Raw genomic sequence first — 17,370 nt, 5'->3', positions numbered from 1 at the left:
AGAAAATTGATCAACCGTGGCTGCGTTTAAGATCGCTCGCGGTGCAGGTAGCCTGGACGGAAGGCAGAGCCTGGCTGATGGAGGTGCAGAATCCCGATTTTATTAATATTTTAAAAGGATCACCTGTCCTGCTCTTCATCTCAAGGGACCTGGCCACTCTTCCTTTCTTTATTAGATTTCTGTTACCCCTTTTTTCTGTACAAGACAAAGAGGCTTGCATCCTGCACCACCTCACGCACAATAATAATACCTTACCTACATCCAGTGGTGGGATTCATGTAATTTAATAACCGGTTCTCTGCCCTAATAATTTCTTCCAACAACCAGTTTGCCAAACTGCTCAGACAGTTAACAACCGGTTCTCCCGAAGTGTTGCGAACTGGCTGAATCCCATCACTGCCTACATCCCATCAATTGACTCAGACTATTCTCTCTGTTTCCCATTGCCTTTTTTTTTTTCTGGAGGTGGGCACACTTTGAAACCAAGTCCAGGGCTTCTTTGAGCTGCCATTTTTTGTTGGAAATACAGCAGCTGCCAATCATAGCTGTTGTATTTCCAGTGGACTCAAATTACTGTATCAAGATGATGCCAAAAGATTTTTTCAAAATCTATGGATTAAAAGTGAAGAGGTGGAAAGGAAGCTGCCAGATCTCAAGGTGGAAGTCACGTTGCTGATGTCCACAGGGTGCCACGTAGACATTTCTCAGGCTTAATCAAGATGTGTGACATGGTCTTTCCTGCAAATAAGTCACACAGGATTAACCGAATCCCCCCAAATCAGTGGACTGCAGGGGAGAAAGGAATAACTGCCTGAAATGTCCTGAAATGGAAGATTCTTCACTGGGACAAATGATGGCAGACACCACATGTGAACGCCAAACTGTTACTGAGGTCAACCCCTCCATAGAAGACCTTGCACTTTCATCTACCTACTGGGCTGCATCTGTAATCCACCATCAAACAAATCTGACCTGGTTGGGTCACACTTTGCTGATCTCAGCTTTGGCAAACAATGGTGTCCCATCTAATGAGCTGCGGAATAAACACGGAGAAAGGTCACCACCATGAAGCCATGTAATTCATTAAATCCTTTTCCCCTTGTGCTGGTTTATTCTATTCCATCGAACAACAAAAATGATTAGGGGACTAAAACATGTGAAGAATGGTTTCTATGTCTAGACCTTCGTTTAATGAAGAGAAGGAGTAGGAGTGACATAATAGCAATCTTCCAATAACTAGGGGGCTGCACAAAGGAGATGAGATCAACCTATTATCCAAAGCACCAGAGGGCAGGATAAGAAGCAATGGATGGAAACTAACCAAGGAGAGAACCAACCTAGAACTAAAAAATTTCCTGAGAGTGAGAACAATTAATCAGTGGAATGACCTGCCTTCAGAAGTTGTGTGTTGTTCCAACACTGGAGATTTTTAAGAGACTGAACAGCCACTTGTCTGAAATGGTATAGGGTCTCCTGCTTCATCAGGGGGTTGGAATAAAAGACCTCCAAAGTCCCTTCCAATGCTGTTTTTCTTTTATCTTTCTTTGCTGTTTCCAAATCCATCCACTTAGTCTCATTCTGGAGACTGTGTGGCACTGTCTGGGATCAACTTTCTCAGCCTAGTTGTGATTGCTGCTTATGTATTGTGCAAGGCCTGGCTTTTTTTAAGGAGAAAGGTGAAGGGAGTTAGTAGTTTTGGGACTCACACATTGGAGGGGTGTGCATGTGTGGGAGAACTGAAGGAAGGTTGAAAATTGACATAGTGTAAGCCGCCCTGAGTCTTTGGAGAAGGGCAGGATATAAATGCAAATAAAAAAAAATGGATGGATCAACTATAGTCACAAAGGCAGGGAATCTCACCTATCTCTAAACATGTGCATTACAGAGGTTCAATAGTTTTGGTGGAAACTATAATAATCACCATCACCACCAATTCTGACAAAAGAGAGAAATAAAGAAAGAATTTTGAGGAGGTTGGAATGCAAACATTGCATTAATAATTTTTAAAAGGCCTCAATAATAGCATCCTGTTTCTCAAGATCACGACTGAATAGTTTGCACACTGAATCATGTGGCAAAATTATATTTAACAGAAGATGATAAAATTCTTGAGATGGATTCACTTGCTCTGAAATCAAATCCCTTGTCTCTTATATTTTATTTATATATATAAATATTTATGTCTCATACATTCTAATGTATAGGCTGTTCTCAGATGGTTCATGCAGTTTTTAAAATCAATTCACAGTGATATTCATCTACCAACAACTAAGATAGTTCTGTGTGATTAGTTTTCATTTTTTTAAAAATTAAAAATTACCACAGCAAAGAATTTGATCAATGCATTGACTAGATATTTTTTTTAAAAAAAGTTTTTCTTATCAGGGTTTTTGCCCCAACTGTGATTAAAAGCTTATTTAAACATGGAGGAAAGGGCTGGAGAAGACATGACATGTAAAATCATTGCAGGTGACAGAATTACCAAACTCGAGCTGATTTTGAGAAGTAACCAAGGCAGAACTGGTAAATGTTTAGAAAGGAGACCACAAAGCAGTTGAAAAAGTCTGAGAAGAAGGTGTTGGCAGATTGTTTCTTTATTCCTGCTAGAAAAGTAATATTTGCATCTACATAGTAAATAGGAGCTGTTTTTAAAAAACAGAATAACAGTGTTGGAATTTGACTCAAATTGAAAACTATCTTTCACAGTATTATTAATTCAGGTGTTGTTTTTGGTTCTTCCAAAAATTAGGGCTTAATAGTATCTTTTTCTACCAGTATGTTTTATTAAAAGGGATTTTTGCCACCAACATACCTCTTCTATAAGTCCCAAGAGGTACCCAAGAAACAGAAGTGTTCCTGTCCCTCCAAATGTCTCTCTCCTGCTCTCTGTTGTACCTACACAAAATGGATTCATACAGATTTATAGTTCGAGGCTGCAATCTTTCATGTCTTAGGCCACTGAAAACAATCGGTATTTTGGAACAACAATAAATATGTGACATTGCTTTCAAATATTTGTTTGAAGTGGGACTTGCCATATGCTAGTGCCAGTTTGTCTTTGAGCAATGTTGCCATTTCAAACAAACACTGGGCCAAACCAGTATTCCATTATTTATTTGCAGCAATATTTCTCTGTCTCTTTTTCTCTCTTTCCCTTTTCTTTCTGTTTTGGCAAAACAGGAGCATTGCCTATGAAATATGAGCTGTGTATTTTTGAAGGAAAACTATAGATTTTTACGAGTGATAGATCTCCCTTAATATTTATTTATTACAGCCCTGGGACTATAAGACAGCCCAGATACAAATAAGATACTGAATAAAAGTATATATCCCTACTTAGAAATTTCTTCAATAAAGGATCTGTTTATAGGAAACAGTTTAATAGCCCATGATCTAAAGTTTCTGTTGAACCATCACCAAATGGATTATAAATTCCTGTGTATAGGAATACCCTTAAAACATCCAAGAAAGGGGAAAGATCCATTTTAGCTAAGGTGAAGGCTTTACAAAATTTTAAAATTGGAATGGATAATAAATATGTGTCTGGAAAAGATCTTCGGAAGAAAATGATAAATGTTGGGGTATGACAATATCCCTGATTCATTTCCCCACCTGGAGTTTGAAACTTCCAGGAAACTGCTGCCCATCTACTATAGATGAAAGATTTAAATGTATGTAAAAGTTGCCTATTAAATATAACAAAGAGGAACATGGTTTGCCAGCCTGCCCATTTCCACTGTAATTGAGTTAGCCTTAAATTCAGCATGGTTTGCATTGGAGGAGGCCTACTCAGGATAGTTCTTTTATTCCCAGTATTGACACATGTGTTTGGAGGGCTGGTGTATTGTATGAACAGTATAATCCAGGCAACCCTGGATCTAAGAAGGGTTTAAACTAATTTTCTTCATTCAGTTTTGTTATCCAGACGTGAAGAGACAACAAGGGAATCGGGTGAGATCATATCACTGCCACTGCTTTAGTTTTGTTTGGGCAAGTAAAAATAGCAAAAAGTTGCTGTGAAGCCAGCCACACTAAGGTTTATTACGCTGATGCTTTTCTTCTTCTGCCCTGTCTCCAGTTGTCTGACAGATGTGAAATATCTTCTGGTTTCCCCCCCTTTCCTTTCCTTTCCTTTCCTTTCCTTTCCTTTCCTTTCCTTTCCTTCCCATCCCTCTTTCCCTTCTGCATTTATATCATATTTAACCTCTGAGCCAAAAGGCACAGATCACCTGGCTTTTATTATTTTGTGAACCACTTTAGAATGAAGAGGGAATCATAAAACATTTTCAACAAAGAAATAAGGATTGGAACATCTGATTTGGAACCCAAACAGGTCTAACATTCTGTTTTGACTCTCAAGACCTTGTAGCAATTGAGGATTGGTTATTTTAACACTCTGGCATCATTATCACCACCACTACTTAGTTAAGGTTCCTTGTTACAAAAAAGTCTTCTCTGCAAGGCCAACACTACAACAAGAGGAATTCTCAATATGTTGGCTGTACATAGAAAAGTGGTTATTAGATGACCTCAGATTACTCTGGATATTGATGAGTTCAGCCCTTTGAAGAAGGGCTTAAATTTCACCAAGTGTGCAGTTACTTTCTTTTTGTGCACAATTGTGCATAATTACTACACACAAGAAGAACTAAGCACTGCTTGACAATAGCCCAGTCTGGCATTGATTAGATTCTCCCAAATGAGGGTTTCATTTATTATTGCACTATGATGCCCACATTTCTAGCCAGGTCATCTTTTATTTCCTCTCTAAATGGACATGATGCTCCTTCAGGAATTTGGATTCAAGGATATTTTGCAAAATAAAAATATCTCAGGTGATAGTTAACATCATTGTAATATGACTCCATTATACTCCTGTCAAAACAAAATTCTGGTGTCTTATGGAGTCTTATAAAACTTTGTCAAAGTTTCAATCAGCTGACTTTAAAAAGCTAGCAAAAAGGTATGAACTATGAAGGCAATAAAATCAATATATTCTGGAGAAGCTGATTTCATGAGCTTTCTGAGAGATAAGTATAAAATACATTTGTATGTCTGTAAACAGGATGAGACATTTTCTGTGATAGTGTCAGTGCGTACAGATGTGTGTGTGTGGGGGGAATCAAAATTGTTTTGCATTTTTAAATTAGTGGGCTGAAAGTGATATATTTTATGGGCTTCCTTTCTTTGTTTCCAGATCTTTATTACACATTTTCTCTCATTAGGCAATGAAAAGGGGAATATGGAGGAGATATTGATTCCATATAACCTCTTCCAAATTTTCCAATTTTTATTTCCAGGTTTAGATTATGATAATAATAATAATAATAATAATAATAATAATGGAAAAGCCAATGTAGCTTTTCCAGTGTCCAGCCTAATGGAAGCCAGACAATCAGTATTTAAAATATGCTGCCTTTAATTCTAGCTGAAATCTAATGTAATATAAGCTACCGGGATCAGCAACCTTTGATTGTTCCTTTGATCTTTCCTTGGCAATTTTGTCTGGATTGATAACCCAAAACCTGTTCTCTGATTGCTATATTTGGTCAATGGAGGTGCACAGGGCTACTCTAGAAGCTAAAATATTGTGTATATCTATTTGTGTATATAACTTTTTCAAGTAGCTTAGGAAGGGGGTCTGACCCTATAATTAACCTTCTATAGCAGGGATGAGGATCTGGTAGTCCTCTGGAAGTTGCTGAGCTACAGCTCCCAACATTGTCCTAATGAATGAATGAATGAATGAATGAATGAATGAATGAATGAATCAACTAACCAACCAACCAATCAAAATACAGCTGGAAAGGGATCTTGGAAGGCTTCTAGTGCAACCCCCTGCCCAAGCAGGAGATCCTATACAATTTCACACAAATGACTTCCAATCTTTTCTTAAAAACCTCGAGTGATGAAGCACCCACAACTCCTGAAGGCAAGCTGTTCCACTGGTTAATTGTTCTCACTGTTAGGAAGTTTCTCCTTCATTCCAGGTTGCTTCTCTCCTTGATTAGTTTCCATCCATTGTTTTTTGCCCCTCCCCCCCCCCCCCCGGCACATATCAGATGGGCTTCTGGGATTGAGGAATATTAATAACAGAAGGACTTTATTTTTCAACATGGAAGCCAAATAGAATTGTATTTTTCCATTTCTGTTTCTCTGCTTAGCTGCTATCATTAGTTCTCCAGGTTCTACTGCCCCTTGGTGTTTATTCTGAAGTATGACAAGCTGCGTCTAGCATTTATGCACATAAAACTATTGCACTAGAGATGCTGATGGGTTTTGATCCATTCTCCAGTTTATTTTAAGGCTAAATGGAGCCAGAAAAACCTCCAATGTAGGAAAAGCTTTTAATCAGCATGCAGACAAAAAAAAATCTATTTTTTTTTAACCAGAGACTCCATGATTTGTCTTCAGTGAAAAGGTATGCCTGCTGTTCTTTTGCCTTCTGAGCTCAACCCCAGGACATTTGCTTTTAGAAGAAAAAAAATCACTGAAATTCTTAGGGGGGAACTTCAGTGCCCTTCCACTTACTTAATACATACTTACTTTTTGCCCAAGACAGGCTCCCTGCTGACCTGACAGATTCTCGAAAGCTAAGCAGAGTCAGACTGGATTAGTACTTAGAAGGGTAGCAATTTCAGAACTGTAGATTGGCATCTCCAAAACTATGCTAAAAAACAAGAAGTTATTTCTACAATGCTGCCAAAGAAACAAGATGGATATGTTCCTATAGACATCAGGAGTTAAGCTTAACTTGATGGAGGCTTTTTGGTTTTTTTAATCCCATAGACAGTCCTCAATTTACAATCATTTGTTTAGTGACTGAAGTTACCACAGCACTGAAAAAAGTGACTTATGACTGTTTTTCACACTTATGACCATTGCAGCATCCCCATGGTCACTTGATCAAAATTCAGATACGTGGCAACTGACTCATACTTATGGCGGTTGCAGTGTCTCAAGGTCATGTGATCTCGTTTTGCGACTTGACAAGCAAAGTCAATGAAGAAGTCAGAGTCACTTAACAACTGTGTTACTAACTTAAAAACTACAGTGATTAACAAGCACTGTGGCAAGAAAGGTTGTAAAATTAATAATAATTATCTTGCTTAGCAATGGAAATTTTGGTTCTATTATGGTCATAAGTTGAGAAGTATTTTATAGCATTCTCTTCACTAGTCTTCAGCCTTTCTATTTCTATTAAATACCAATGGAAAACATCATAAACCAAATTCTCCCTTCAATTTTTTTAGTAGTGGTGTTAGGGGGATGTTTTCTTTTTTCTAATTCAAAGAAATCTTCTAGCATGTTTTTCCATTCATAAATGTGGGAGAAATTTCTGAAAGGTTCTTTCAGCTTGGATGTGAAAAATAAAATCCATTTAGCATCCTTGTGTTCTGTTGAACTTTATTTTGATTGTTAAAATACATTGGGGCTTGCCACTTTTTAAAACAAAAGCTAGAAACAAATAGGAGGAAACAAATCATAAGACATATCACTCCATGGGAATTTCAGCATTAAAAACTTCTTCAGTATGAGGTCGGGACATTGTCTTGGAAAATGGCTTTGGAAAGCCAATGGGGAAAAGGAGAAAGAAAACCTCTTCCTCTCAGAAACCTGAACTTGATCATCTCTAGTTGACTCCTGAACCTAATCACTGAGAACACTGGAAGTACATCTTGAAATGTTAGAGCTGAACTTCTGTGAGGCAGTATCTGTGGAAGGTCGGGGCTACCTGAGCTCAAATTAGGCTAGTAAAGCCTCATGTTTACCAACACAAACTACGCTATCATGGTTTCCCAACGACTCATCTGTTTACAGTCTTCTCTTCAGCCTGAGGGAGTTGTCCAGGGTGGTCAACTGGCGTAGAAAACCCCGATTGGGAATAATGCCTCGATGGTCCTTGACGGTCTTTATGGCCTCCACCAAAGTCAAGCGGTGATAAATCATGAGGTAGGCAAGGACCAGGGTTGCTGATCTGCTTACCCCCACAGCACAGTGAACAAGGATTCTCCCTAGGGAAGAAGGTCAATTTAAGAAAATGTCAGTATCAAACATCACTAAGAAATCTGGGGCCCAGAGATTCAGGAGAAGTCATTTATTTCAGACTTTTGTCAGCTGCCCTGAGGAGCCTGATACTACACTACATTTTATTATCTTTCCAGCAAAATTTGAAATTATTTATTTGTTGTAGGAGAAGGAGAGGGATAATCTGGGGATGGAGTCAAGAGAGGAATCAGCCCGCAGTCTATGTTCCTACAAGTGGTCCCAGTCCAACCCTTCTTTAATTAACTCTTATCTAACACCAATTTAGTGCTGACCATTAGTTGACTAAATTCTTGTTATAGGTATGAGCAATAAATCAGCTTGACTGGAACTTAATCTGTAGTTCTGATTCTTTGCACCTGACATTTATTTAATCAATCTATCTATTTACATGGTCACCTAATTTGCAAACTGACTCTTGGCAGCTTCCATAGAATTGGAAACCAGAAACACAAATCACAACATATCACCATCGATCTCACACTACAGTCTTTCAATTTCAAATGATTACAGGTGGGATCATCCAATATTTTGACTTTTTCTGGGAGGAAAAACCAACTCTTCAAGGCCTTACAGAATACCAACAAATTTGAATTACCCACATCCAGTGGTGGGATTCAGCCAGTTTGCACCACTTTGGGAGAACCGGTTGTTAACTTTCTGAGCAGTTTGGCAAACTGGTTGTTGGAAGAAATCATTAGGGCAGAGAACCGGTTGTTAAATTAATTGAATCCCACCACTGCCCACATCTTAGGGTATGGGTGAGGGATAGGACATTCCAGGTCGCAAGTACCAAAAGAGAGATAGTACACTTCCCCAATCCCACCAGATGTTTTATAAAGAGGATCCAGAACATGCACATACTGTCAAATCTTGTGGGATTAGCAAAAGCCTTCTTGGTCATTGACTATTAGCTGTTTAGGCAAGAACTGAGAATCTAAGAGGATCCCTGTGTTAGTTGCCAGTTCTGCCTGGGGAAAGTGCAACCCCACCAAGAACTACAGATGGTAAATTCCCAGGTCCAGATAGTCCTAGACCCACAACCATTTATTTAATGACTATTTAAAATTACAGTATCAGTGAAAGCAGTGGGGGTCACTTATGATTGGTCCTCACACTTATTACAGCAGTCATGTGATCAAAATTTTGGTGTTTGGCAACCAACATGTATTTACAACTGTTGCCATATCCTGGGTCATGTGATCACTATTTGTGACCTTCCCAGCTGGCTTCCGACAGGCAAAGTCAATGGGGAAGCCACTTTCGCTTAACAACCACATCATTCAGTTAACAACTGTAATGATTCACTGAACAATTGTGGCAAAATGGTTGTAAAACTGAGAGGAACTGGTTTAAGAACCACCTTGCTTAAAAATGTAAATTCTGGTTGAGGGCTACTAGTACTTTACATAGACATGTTCATCATCAGAGGTCCAGCTTGATTTCAAGGAATCCTTACTTTTTAGGTTTTTTTTTTAATTTGCATTTATATCCCGCCCTTCTCCAAAGACTCAGGGCGGCTTACACTATGTTAAGCAATAGTCTTCATCCATTTGTATATTATACAAAGTCAACTTTATTGCCCCCAACAATCTGGGTCCTCATTTTACCTACCTTATAAAGGATGGAAGGCTGAGTCAACCTTGGGCCTGGTGGGACTTGAACTTGCAGTAATTGCAAGCAGCTGTGTTAATAACAGACTGTCTTAGTCTGTTGAGCCACCAGAGGCTCAACACTCCAATGTTTAAACTCTCCCCATGGCTCTGATTTAGCTAGAAAAAAACAGCTTAGAAAGCAAAAAAGAAGAATAAATCTACTATATACAAATTGATGTATTTTGGGAAACTGCTATATGCCAAACTCAAGCTGGATATACAACCTGAGAATATGAACTGGATGTCAGCAATGCTGCATTAGAAAGATACTCTATTTTGTAAACAATGGAATATCAATTGGTTGTACAGTTTGAATGAGAAACATGCACATATATTATATACTTCTTCTAGTCATGAGTCATGTCACCCTTTTCCATGGACTTACCTCTACCGTTGCTCAGGGCTTTGTGGATGAAATCTGCAGCAGGCTGAAAGTAGGGGCTCATATCAAAGGTGGGTGAGTCATGTGCCTCAATGCCCAGGTAGCAGATTCCAGTGCCTTCATAGTAATCCGCACCTCCCCGCCACTTGCTGTGAGAAGCATTGAGGATGTGAGTGATGTTCAGTCGGGCCAGCTCACGTCGGTTGGCTGCTATATCTCTACATGGAGGAATGATAAAGTAGGGGGTCATTTACAAATTATCTTATTCCCAGAATCATTGCTTCTATCCATTCCTTCTCAAGTTTTTTTAATCTGCACTTAGCTGGCCTTTTCTTAAGAACATGTGGTAGAATTTTGCTAAGCCAATTCCTAGCAAGTGACAGTTTTGCAGTCAGGTTCATGCCTGGGATTTCTGAGGTTCATTTCCTTTTGGATCAGTTGACACAAGCCCAGAAACCATTGTGCAAAAGATCCTGTCTGCTCTTTGATTCCTGCTGCTCTTTGATTATCATTTGATGGAGGAGCTTTCAGACTGAGCTACATGATAATGGTTTTATCCAACTGAATGTTGCCCAAATTGTGAGAGTATCTCTTCTGTCCTGAAGATAGTAAATGAACCTCCTGTGCACCCAGCAGCTGTTATGACAATTCTCCCTCTATTGGTGTCTTCCTTCCCCTGAATTTGCCCTGAGATAACTGTCCCAGTGACTAATACTAGAACCGGTGATGATAGAATCCTGCTTTCAAATTATGTTGCATTATATATTTAACAAGTGATTTGTGGCAATGTGGTACAGGTAGTCCTTGATTTACTAACATTTGTTTAGTGACCAAAGCTATGACAGTACTGACATGATTGCCTCTCACACTTATGATAGTCACAGCATCCCCAATAATCACGTGATCAAAATTCAGGTGCTTGGCAATTAGCATGTATTTATGGTGGTTGCAGTGTCCCGGGTCATGTGATCATCATTTATGAGCTTCTTAGTCAACTTTGTACAACAAAATCATAAGGAAAGCCAGGCTTATTTAATGACTGCAGCAAAAAAAAAAAGGCAGTAAAATCAGATGAAATATGGTAACTCACTTAATGACTGCATCACTTAGATATGAGATTCTGGTTTCAATTGTGGTGGGAGCTACCTGTAGGTTCTTTCTTTCCTTTCCCCATCTGAATCCTTTCCCTAATCATCAGTATGTTGCCCCTTTGCTTCTTCCCCACCTCCTGGAAGTGGCCCATCTCCAGTATTGGGATCAATACGTACTGATCTCCTAGGTAAAGTCCTGGCCAGACCTCATCCGCATGGTTACAGGCTGTCTTCCCCGTGTACAGGAGTCTCTCAAGCTCAAAAACACTGAGAATGGGGTGGCTGACAGTGTCATCATGCGTCCTCCAGACAGGAGGTCTGGATGTATTCCTGGAGAACCGAGACATGAAGGCCATGGATGCTGCTGTGCCCCCTGTTGCATCCCCGGCTGCTACAGGGGGTTGGGCTGGGGCCCAGACAGTATTTCTGCTATGACCACCACCCACGGTCGGTTTCTAGTCTGAAAAAGAAAGAAGAACGGTATCAGAAGCATCATCTCGTGAGATTCTCATGAGGTTGGACACTTCCTGTATCAGATGCATTCTGAATGTTGATCCTGATATTGTGAAGAAAATTAAAAGAAGGCACTTTTAAGAAGATTCCTTCTTCCACCAACCACAGTATTTATTTTTTATTATTGATTTATTATGAAATTTATTTGACACCCATCTCATGTCCAACAACTCTTACAATAGAAAACATTAAAAATATTAAAATCATCAGTTATAAAATAGCAAAGCTGATAAAACCAGATAAAATCATTAACACAAAATGGCAAAGGAGGGAGTAGGATTAGATTTTAATTAGCAAACCTCCAGTGGGAAGTTCTCTCATTGGATCTCCAAGCCATCTGGCAAAGCCAGGTCTTAAGGCTCTCACGAAAAGTCAGGAGGATGGGAGCCAGTCTCACCTCAGGGGATAAGATGTTCCAGAGGGCAAGAGCCATGGCAGAGAAGGATCTTCTCTGGAATTCCGGCCAGACCAAATTCCTTGGCTGACAGGATCTGCAATATGCCCCTTGGATTGCAGCTCAATTAGCACTAGCATCAGTGTGTCTGTCCGTCCGTCCGTCCATCTGTCTGCCTGTCTGTCTGTCTGTCTGTCTCTCTCTCTGTGTAGAATATTCTAACACAGCAAAGGACTGGAAAATTTCAGGGGCTGCAAGAGAGGCTGTAGCCAGAGGTCACTTTAACATACAAGGGATAGGAAGGGCTGGTGAGCTCAAAAGCTTTTTGTTAATTGCCTAAAGTTCCTGGGAATTGGTGGCTAAAAAATTTAGTAAGTGAACAAATGAATGAATGAATGTTTGGCTAATGGTATTTCTCACGCAGGGTTCAAGCACTGAGTTAAAATGTAGGTTCTTTCCACTAAAGAAACCAGCTTCCTTCTACATCATAAGTTTAAATAACAATAGTCCTCAACTTACAACCACAATTGAGCCCAAAATATCTGTTGCTAAGTGAGACATTTGTTAAATGAGTTTCCACCCATTTTACAACCTTTCTTGCCACAATTGTTAAGTGAATAACTGCAATTAAGTTAGTAACATGATTGTTCAGTGAATCTGGCTTCCCCATTGACTTTGCTTGTCTGTTGGAAAAAGGGACCTTAAGACACTGCAACTGTCATAAATATGAGTCAGTTGCCAAGCGAATTTTGATCATATGAACCTGGGGATGTTGCAATGGTTATAAGTGTGAAAAATGGTCATAATTCACTTTTTCAGTGCTGTTGTAACTTTGAATAGTCACAGTGAACTGTTGTAAGTAGAGGACTACCTGTAGTTTCTGAATAAGCCCATTTGCAAAATATCATGAAACAAAATCTAACCAAGGACCCAGGCTCATGCAAGCATACTAACCAGTCTTCAACTCATCAAGCTTAGCATATCGTCCCAACGTAGCCATTCAATTTAAAATTATGGGAACACTATCAATGATTTCCTTATACAGGCTTTGCTTCTATATAGGAAAGCTATGTGTATATGAGAAAATTATTGGTACAAGTGCATGCAGTTAGAACACAAAGTCATCTCAGTGTGCCTTTTCCTATTGCTTTGCAGATGCTAGTCTCTTAGGTGAAGCTGGCAGCCATGAAGGAAATTCAGTTCTTTTTATTTTATTTATTTATTTTGTCACAAAAGTATATATAAGCATAAGCATGAAATAACTGTAAGATATATAAGCATATATATAAGCATAAGTATGTAATAACTATATGAAATTTGGATACAATCAAAGGCAACATTAGGACAGAAATGGTAGGCATATTGGTGCTTTTATGCTTCTTGAATTCATCAGTTCCTCTATTAGGAAAACAAGAGTTGGCACATCAAACTTCATTCCGACGATTGATGGATTGATCAATTGTTCAACTTAGAACAAAGCATATCTTCAGTAAATAACAATTAAATTCTTACAAAAACAATGATGGAGAAACAATAAAAACAAACTATGAAGATCCAAGGATGAAAAATACTGGGAAACATTCAGCCAATGGAATCCTCAGCCACTGAAATCATAACACCCACAGCTGCTGAATGACCCAGGTCTTTGATTGGTTTGGAAAGACAGGCAGGGGAGGGACCAAATCTCAGGTAGATGTTCCAAAAGGTGGGAGCATTGCTAGAGAAGACATTTCTCCTGAGTCCTGCCTAAGTGATGGGATTCTGCATGGTCAGATCTTACCAGACAAGCAGAAATAACTGAAGATAGACAGTCCAGAAAAAAACTTAGTCCTATGCTATGAGGGGTTTTATAGGTAAGAATCAGCAAATTGAAATGCAATAATAATCATTTATTATTTGTTAGTTTGATTGATTTTTTTTGCTGGATTACAAGTAGTCCTTGACTTACGACCACAATTGAGCCCAAAATGTATGTTGCTAAACAAGGCAGTTGTTAAGTGGGTCATGTCCTATTTTTTGACCTCTTTGCCATGGTTGATAAGTGACTCACTACATTTGTTAAGTGAATCATGTGGTCGGCTTCCCCAATTGACTTTGCTTGTCAGAAACTTCTTAGAAAGGTTGCAAGTGACAATCCCAGGACTCCAAGGATTGCTGCAACTATCATAAATACATGCTGGTTGCCAAGCACCCAAAGCTATGGCTATTATTTTATTTATTTATTTTATTAGATTTATAAACCGCCCTTCTCCCGAAGGACTCAGGGCGGTGTACAGCCAAAATAAAAAGATACAATGTACAGTTAAAATAAAATTAAAAAACTTATTATACAGTGTGGCCGAAATTAAAACAGTTAAAAAATCTAAAAAACCCCAATTAAAACCAGAGAGAAATTTAAAAACTAAACAATTTAAGAAAGCCCCGCACGAACAAACAAATATGTTTTCAGTTCGCGGCGAAAAGTCCGAAGGTCAGATATTTGACGTAAACCAGGGGGAAGCTCATTCCAAAGAGTGGGGGCCCCCACAGAGAAGGATCTTCCCCTGGGGGCTGCCAGCCGACATTGTCTGGCGGACGGCACCCTAAGAAGGCCCTCTCTGTGCGAGCGTACGGGTCGGTGGGAGGCATGAGGTAACAGAAGGCGGTCCCGTAAGTACCCAGGTCCCAAGCCATGGAGCGCTTTAAAGGTGGTAACCAGAACCTTGAAATGCACTATGGGGATGCTGCAACAGTCATAAGTGTGAGAACTGGTCATAAGTCCCTTTTTTAAATAAAATTTTAACTTTGAATGATCATTAAACAAATGGTTGTAGGTAAGGCTTGATTTTTCAGCAATCTTTTTGTCTAAAAGAGTCTTGGATTCTGTAGTGTCGTGTAACACAGTGCTTTATGTACTGGACTAGAAAAAGGGACTTGTCTTCTGCAAGCAGAGAAGTCTACCAGATACATTTAAGTGTTGTACTCTCTCCTGGCCTTGAGCCCTGGCAAATGCTCAGTATTGATGCTCTTGTAAGGAATCTCAACTCCTGCACTTATTATTAGATATATTTAGCTTATAGATAATTTAGGCACTCTTTGAACATAAAAGCAGGAAGTCAGAAAAGCAGACTGCTTTCATCTGATAGAAGAATTGGAACAAGTCTGATCTGATCTTCAACAGATCTATAAGATATGCTGACAACCGAGGCTAAAAAAACCCATGATGCCCTTCACATCTTATGAAAGTGAAGGCTGATCAAAAAACAAAATACTTTCTGTTGAATCTTACAGAATGACTATTTTTCAGTCTATCTGTTTCCATCTACTGAACTATCTTCTTTCAACTTCATGCAGAGTTGCTGCTGTCCAATTTAGACAAATTTAGTCGTCTGTTAAAATAAATGGACAAGTTGAACCCTAAATGCCACCTCTGGACATAGCAATGGATTTTCTAACGTTTTGCATTAGCTTTAATGAAATTGACAGGAAGGTGGGAGGGCTCTTTTCTCTTAATTCCTGAACTGACAAAGTTGAATGAATCAGAATCTGTGTGGGTTCAGCTGTTGCTTTCCTTCAAAATGAGGTTTTGCCAGCGCAGTTATGCCAATATGAGAACTGCCAGAGCAGAATGTACATGAAAAGGTCTGGCAGGTGCTAACACTTTGGACAGAGAGCTAAGAGCAATGGAGGATAAAAGCTAAGAGCTAGGAAGGAGAAGAAATCGTGTTTTCTTCCAGATGTCTTCCGCTCTATGTCTTGTAACAATGTTGATTTCTTTCTGGCAGAACCTGGAGAAGATTTTGAAGAAACGCATTGAATTCCAGGAAGGGGAGACTTCTATAGATCCTGGCTTGCTATATTTGGTCAGAAATGGCAGCCAATGATACAAGTGTAAGCTTAGAGAGTCAGTTCCTGACATTTTCACTTAATAAAGAATGGCGTAGTAGTGTTAAGGAAAAATTGACTTGAGTTCATGAAGAAACACTCTTGAGTATTTACTGACTCTGGTTATTAAATTTTCTGAGTTCACATGATACAGTGAATCATAAACTAACCAAACAGTCATGGTTCACCCAGCAGGTTAAGCAAAAGAAACAAAACAAAAACAAAAACAGAACATTATGCAGACTTATGCAAATTCACCTACTAAACTTATTAGGTTAAAGATATGGCATCAACATAGCTAGAGAGATTCCAGATACTGTATCAGCAAACTTGTGTCCTTAGGTTGTTTTAAATGTCAACTTCCATAATCCTTGATGACTGCCCATATAGGATAGGGGTTATAAAAAGTTTGGTCCAAATCACCTAGAGATCACTGGGTTGCTTGAGATGTTTTAGACTTCAAGTTCCATAATCCTTGACTATTGTCCTCATAGGACAAGCTTAGTCCAAAGCATCTAGAGAACACTGGGTTTTTTGTACCTGAATGACAACCAACATTAGGATAGGCCAGGGAAATGCAATCTGATTTAGAGTACAGACATGATAGGCTCAGGGGGAAAAAATGCCGAAAACCAGGGCAAAGAAGTCAGAAGAAAAAAAATAAATTCATTCCTCTCATGTGATTTAGTTTTGTTTCATCTTATAATCACATCAAAAATCCAGTGGTAGCTTTTATAGGTCTTCTGAAGGGTCATACTCAAGACTTAAAGTTACCAAAGACCAAATTATTTACCCTTACTAGCTGGACCAAATGTTGTTTGTGATAGAGTCTGTAAAAAATCTTTTTGCACAATCAGCTTCTGAATAACAGAAGACAGCTCCCTTGCTTTTCAGTGAGGGCATCTGGGATCATTCAAAGCTTACTGGGGAACTTAACTGAGAATGTTTCCAGAGAATGTGTGAAGTTATACAGGTGATAGATAACTCTGGAATGTGGGGCATTCTGTTTTCTCCCTGTTGAATGACCTCATCCAACCTCCATAGAATCAGAAACTTAAAGAACTCTGATCATACTCATTTTAAAAATTGTGCCAAATAGGACTTCCGCTTGGCTCCACCTTTCTCGCTGGGTGCTAATTTCTGGCACTCCGCGCTGGATATTGTAAAAGCCGGTGTAAATAGCTTTCAAACAGCTGTTCCCGACTTAATTTTCAGCAGGGGGGAGAGAGGTAGATTCCCTTAGGGGTTTTGTTTTTGTTATGCAAAGTCCTGGAAGGTGAGTCCCTTGGAATCCCTCCTATCTCCATTATCCACCGCGTCTCTTGTAACAGCAGGAAAAGAGGAAGGTGTCCAAGTTCTGCTAACAATTGATTTCTTTTTATGGATTTATAAGCAGGCGGAAGAAGCATAAGTGAATAATTATTG

General features: G+C 39.2%; 1 protein-coding gene across 6 annotated transcripts in view; it reads right to left on the bottom strand.

Moving 5' to 3' along the window:
* The window catches only part of LOC131203806 (RING finger protein 122-like), a 74,167-nt gene that overhangs the window by 50,005 nt on the left and 6,792 nt on the right, over positions 1 to 17,370 (bottom strand). For 4 of the 6 annotated variants that reach the window (XM_058194430.1, XM_058194431.1, XM_058194433.1 and 1 more), the window contains 2 exons: positions 11,352 to 11,634; positions 10,087 to 10,301 (listed from right to left, as the gene is read on the bottom strand). In XM_058194430.1, the coding sequence (XP_058050413.1) occupies positions 10,087 to 10,301; positions 11,352 to 11,530 (394 nt within the window). In that variant the 5' untranslated portion in view covers positions 11,531 to 11,634. Of the gene's footprint in view, positions 1 to 7,819; positions 8,016 to 10,086; positions 10,302 to 11,351; positions 11,635 to 17,370 lie in introns of all 6 variants that reach the window. The other 2 variants (XR_009156484.1, XR_009156485.1) reach the window with 1 other exon arrangement.

Source organism: Ahaetulla prasina, chromosome 9, assembly GCF_028640845.1.
Source record: "Ahaetulla prasina isolate Xishuangbanna chromosome 9, ASM2864084v1, whole genome shotgun sequence".
Lineage (NCBI taxonomy): Eukaryota > Metazoa > Chordata > Lepidosauria > Squamata > Colubridae > Ahaetulla > Ahaetulla prasina.
This window is presented reverse-complemented; position numbering and strand designations above follow the sequence as displayed.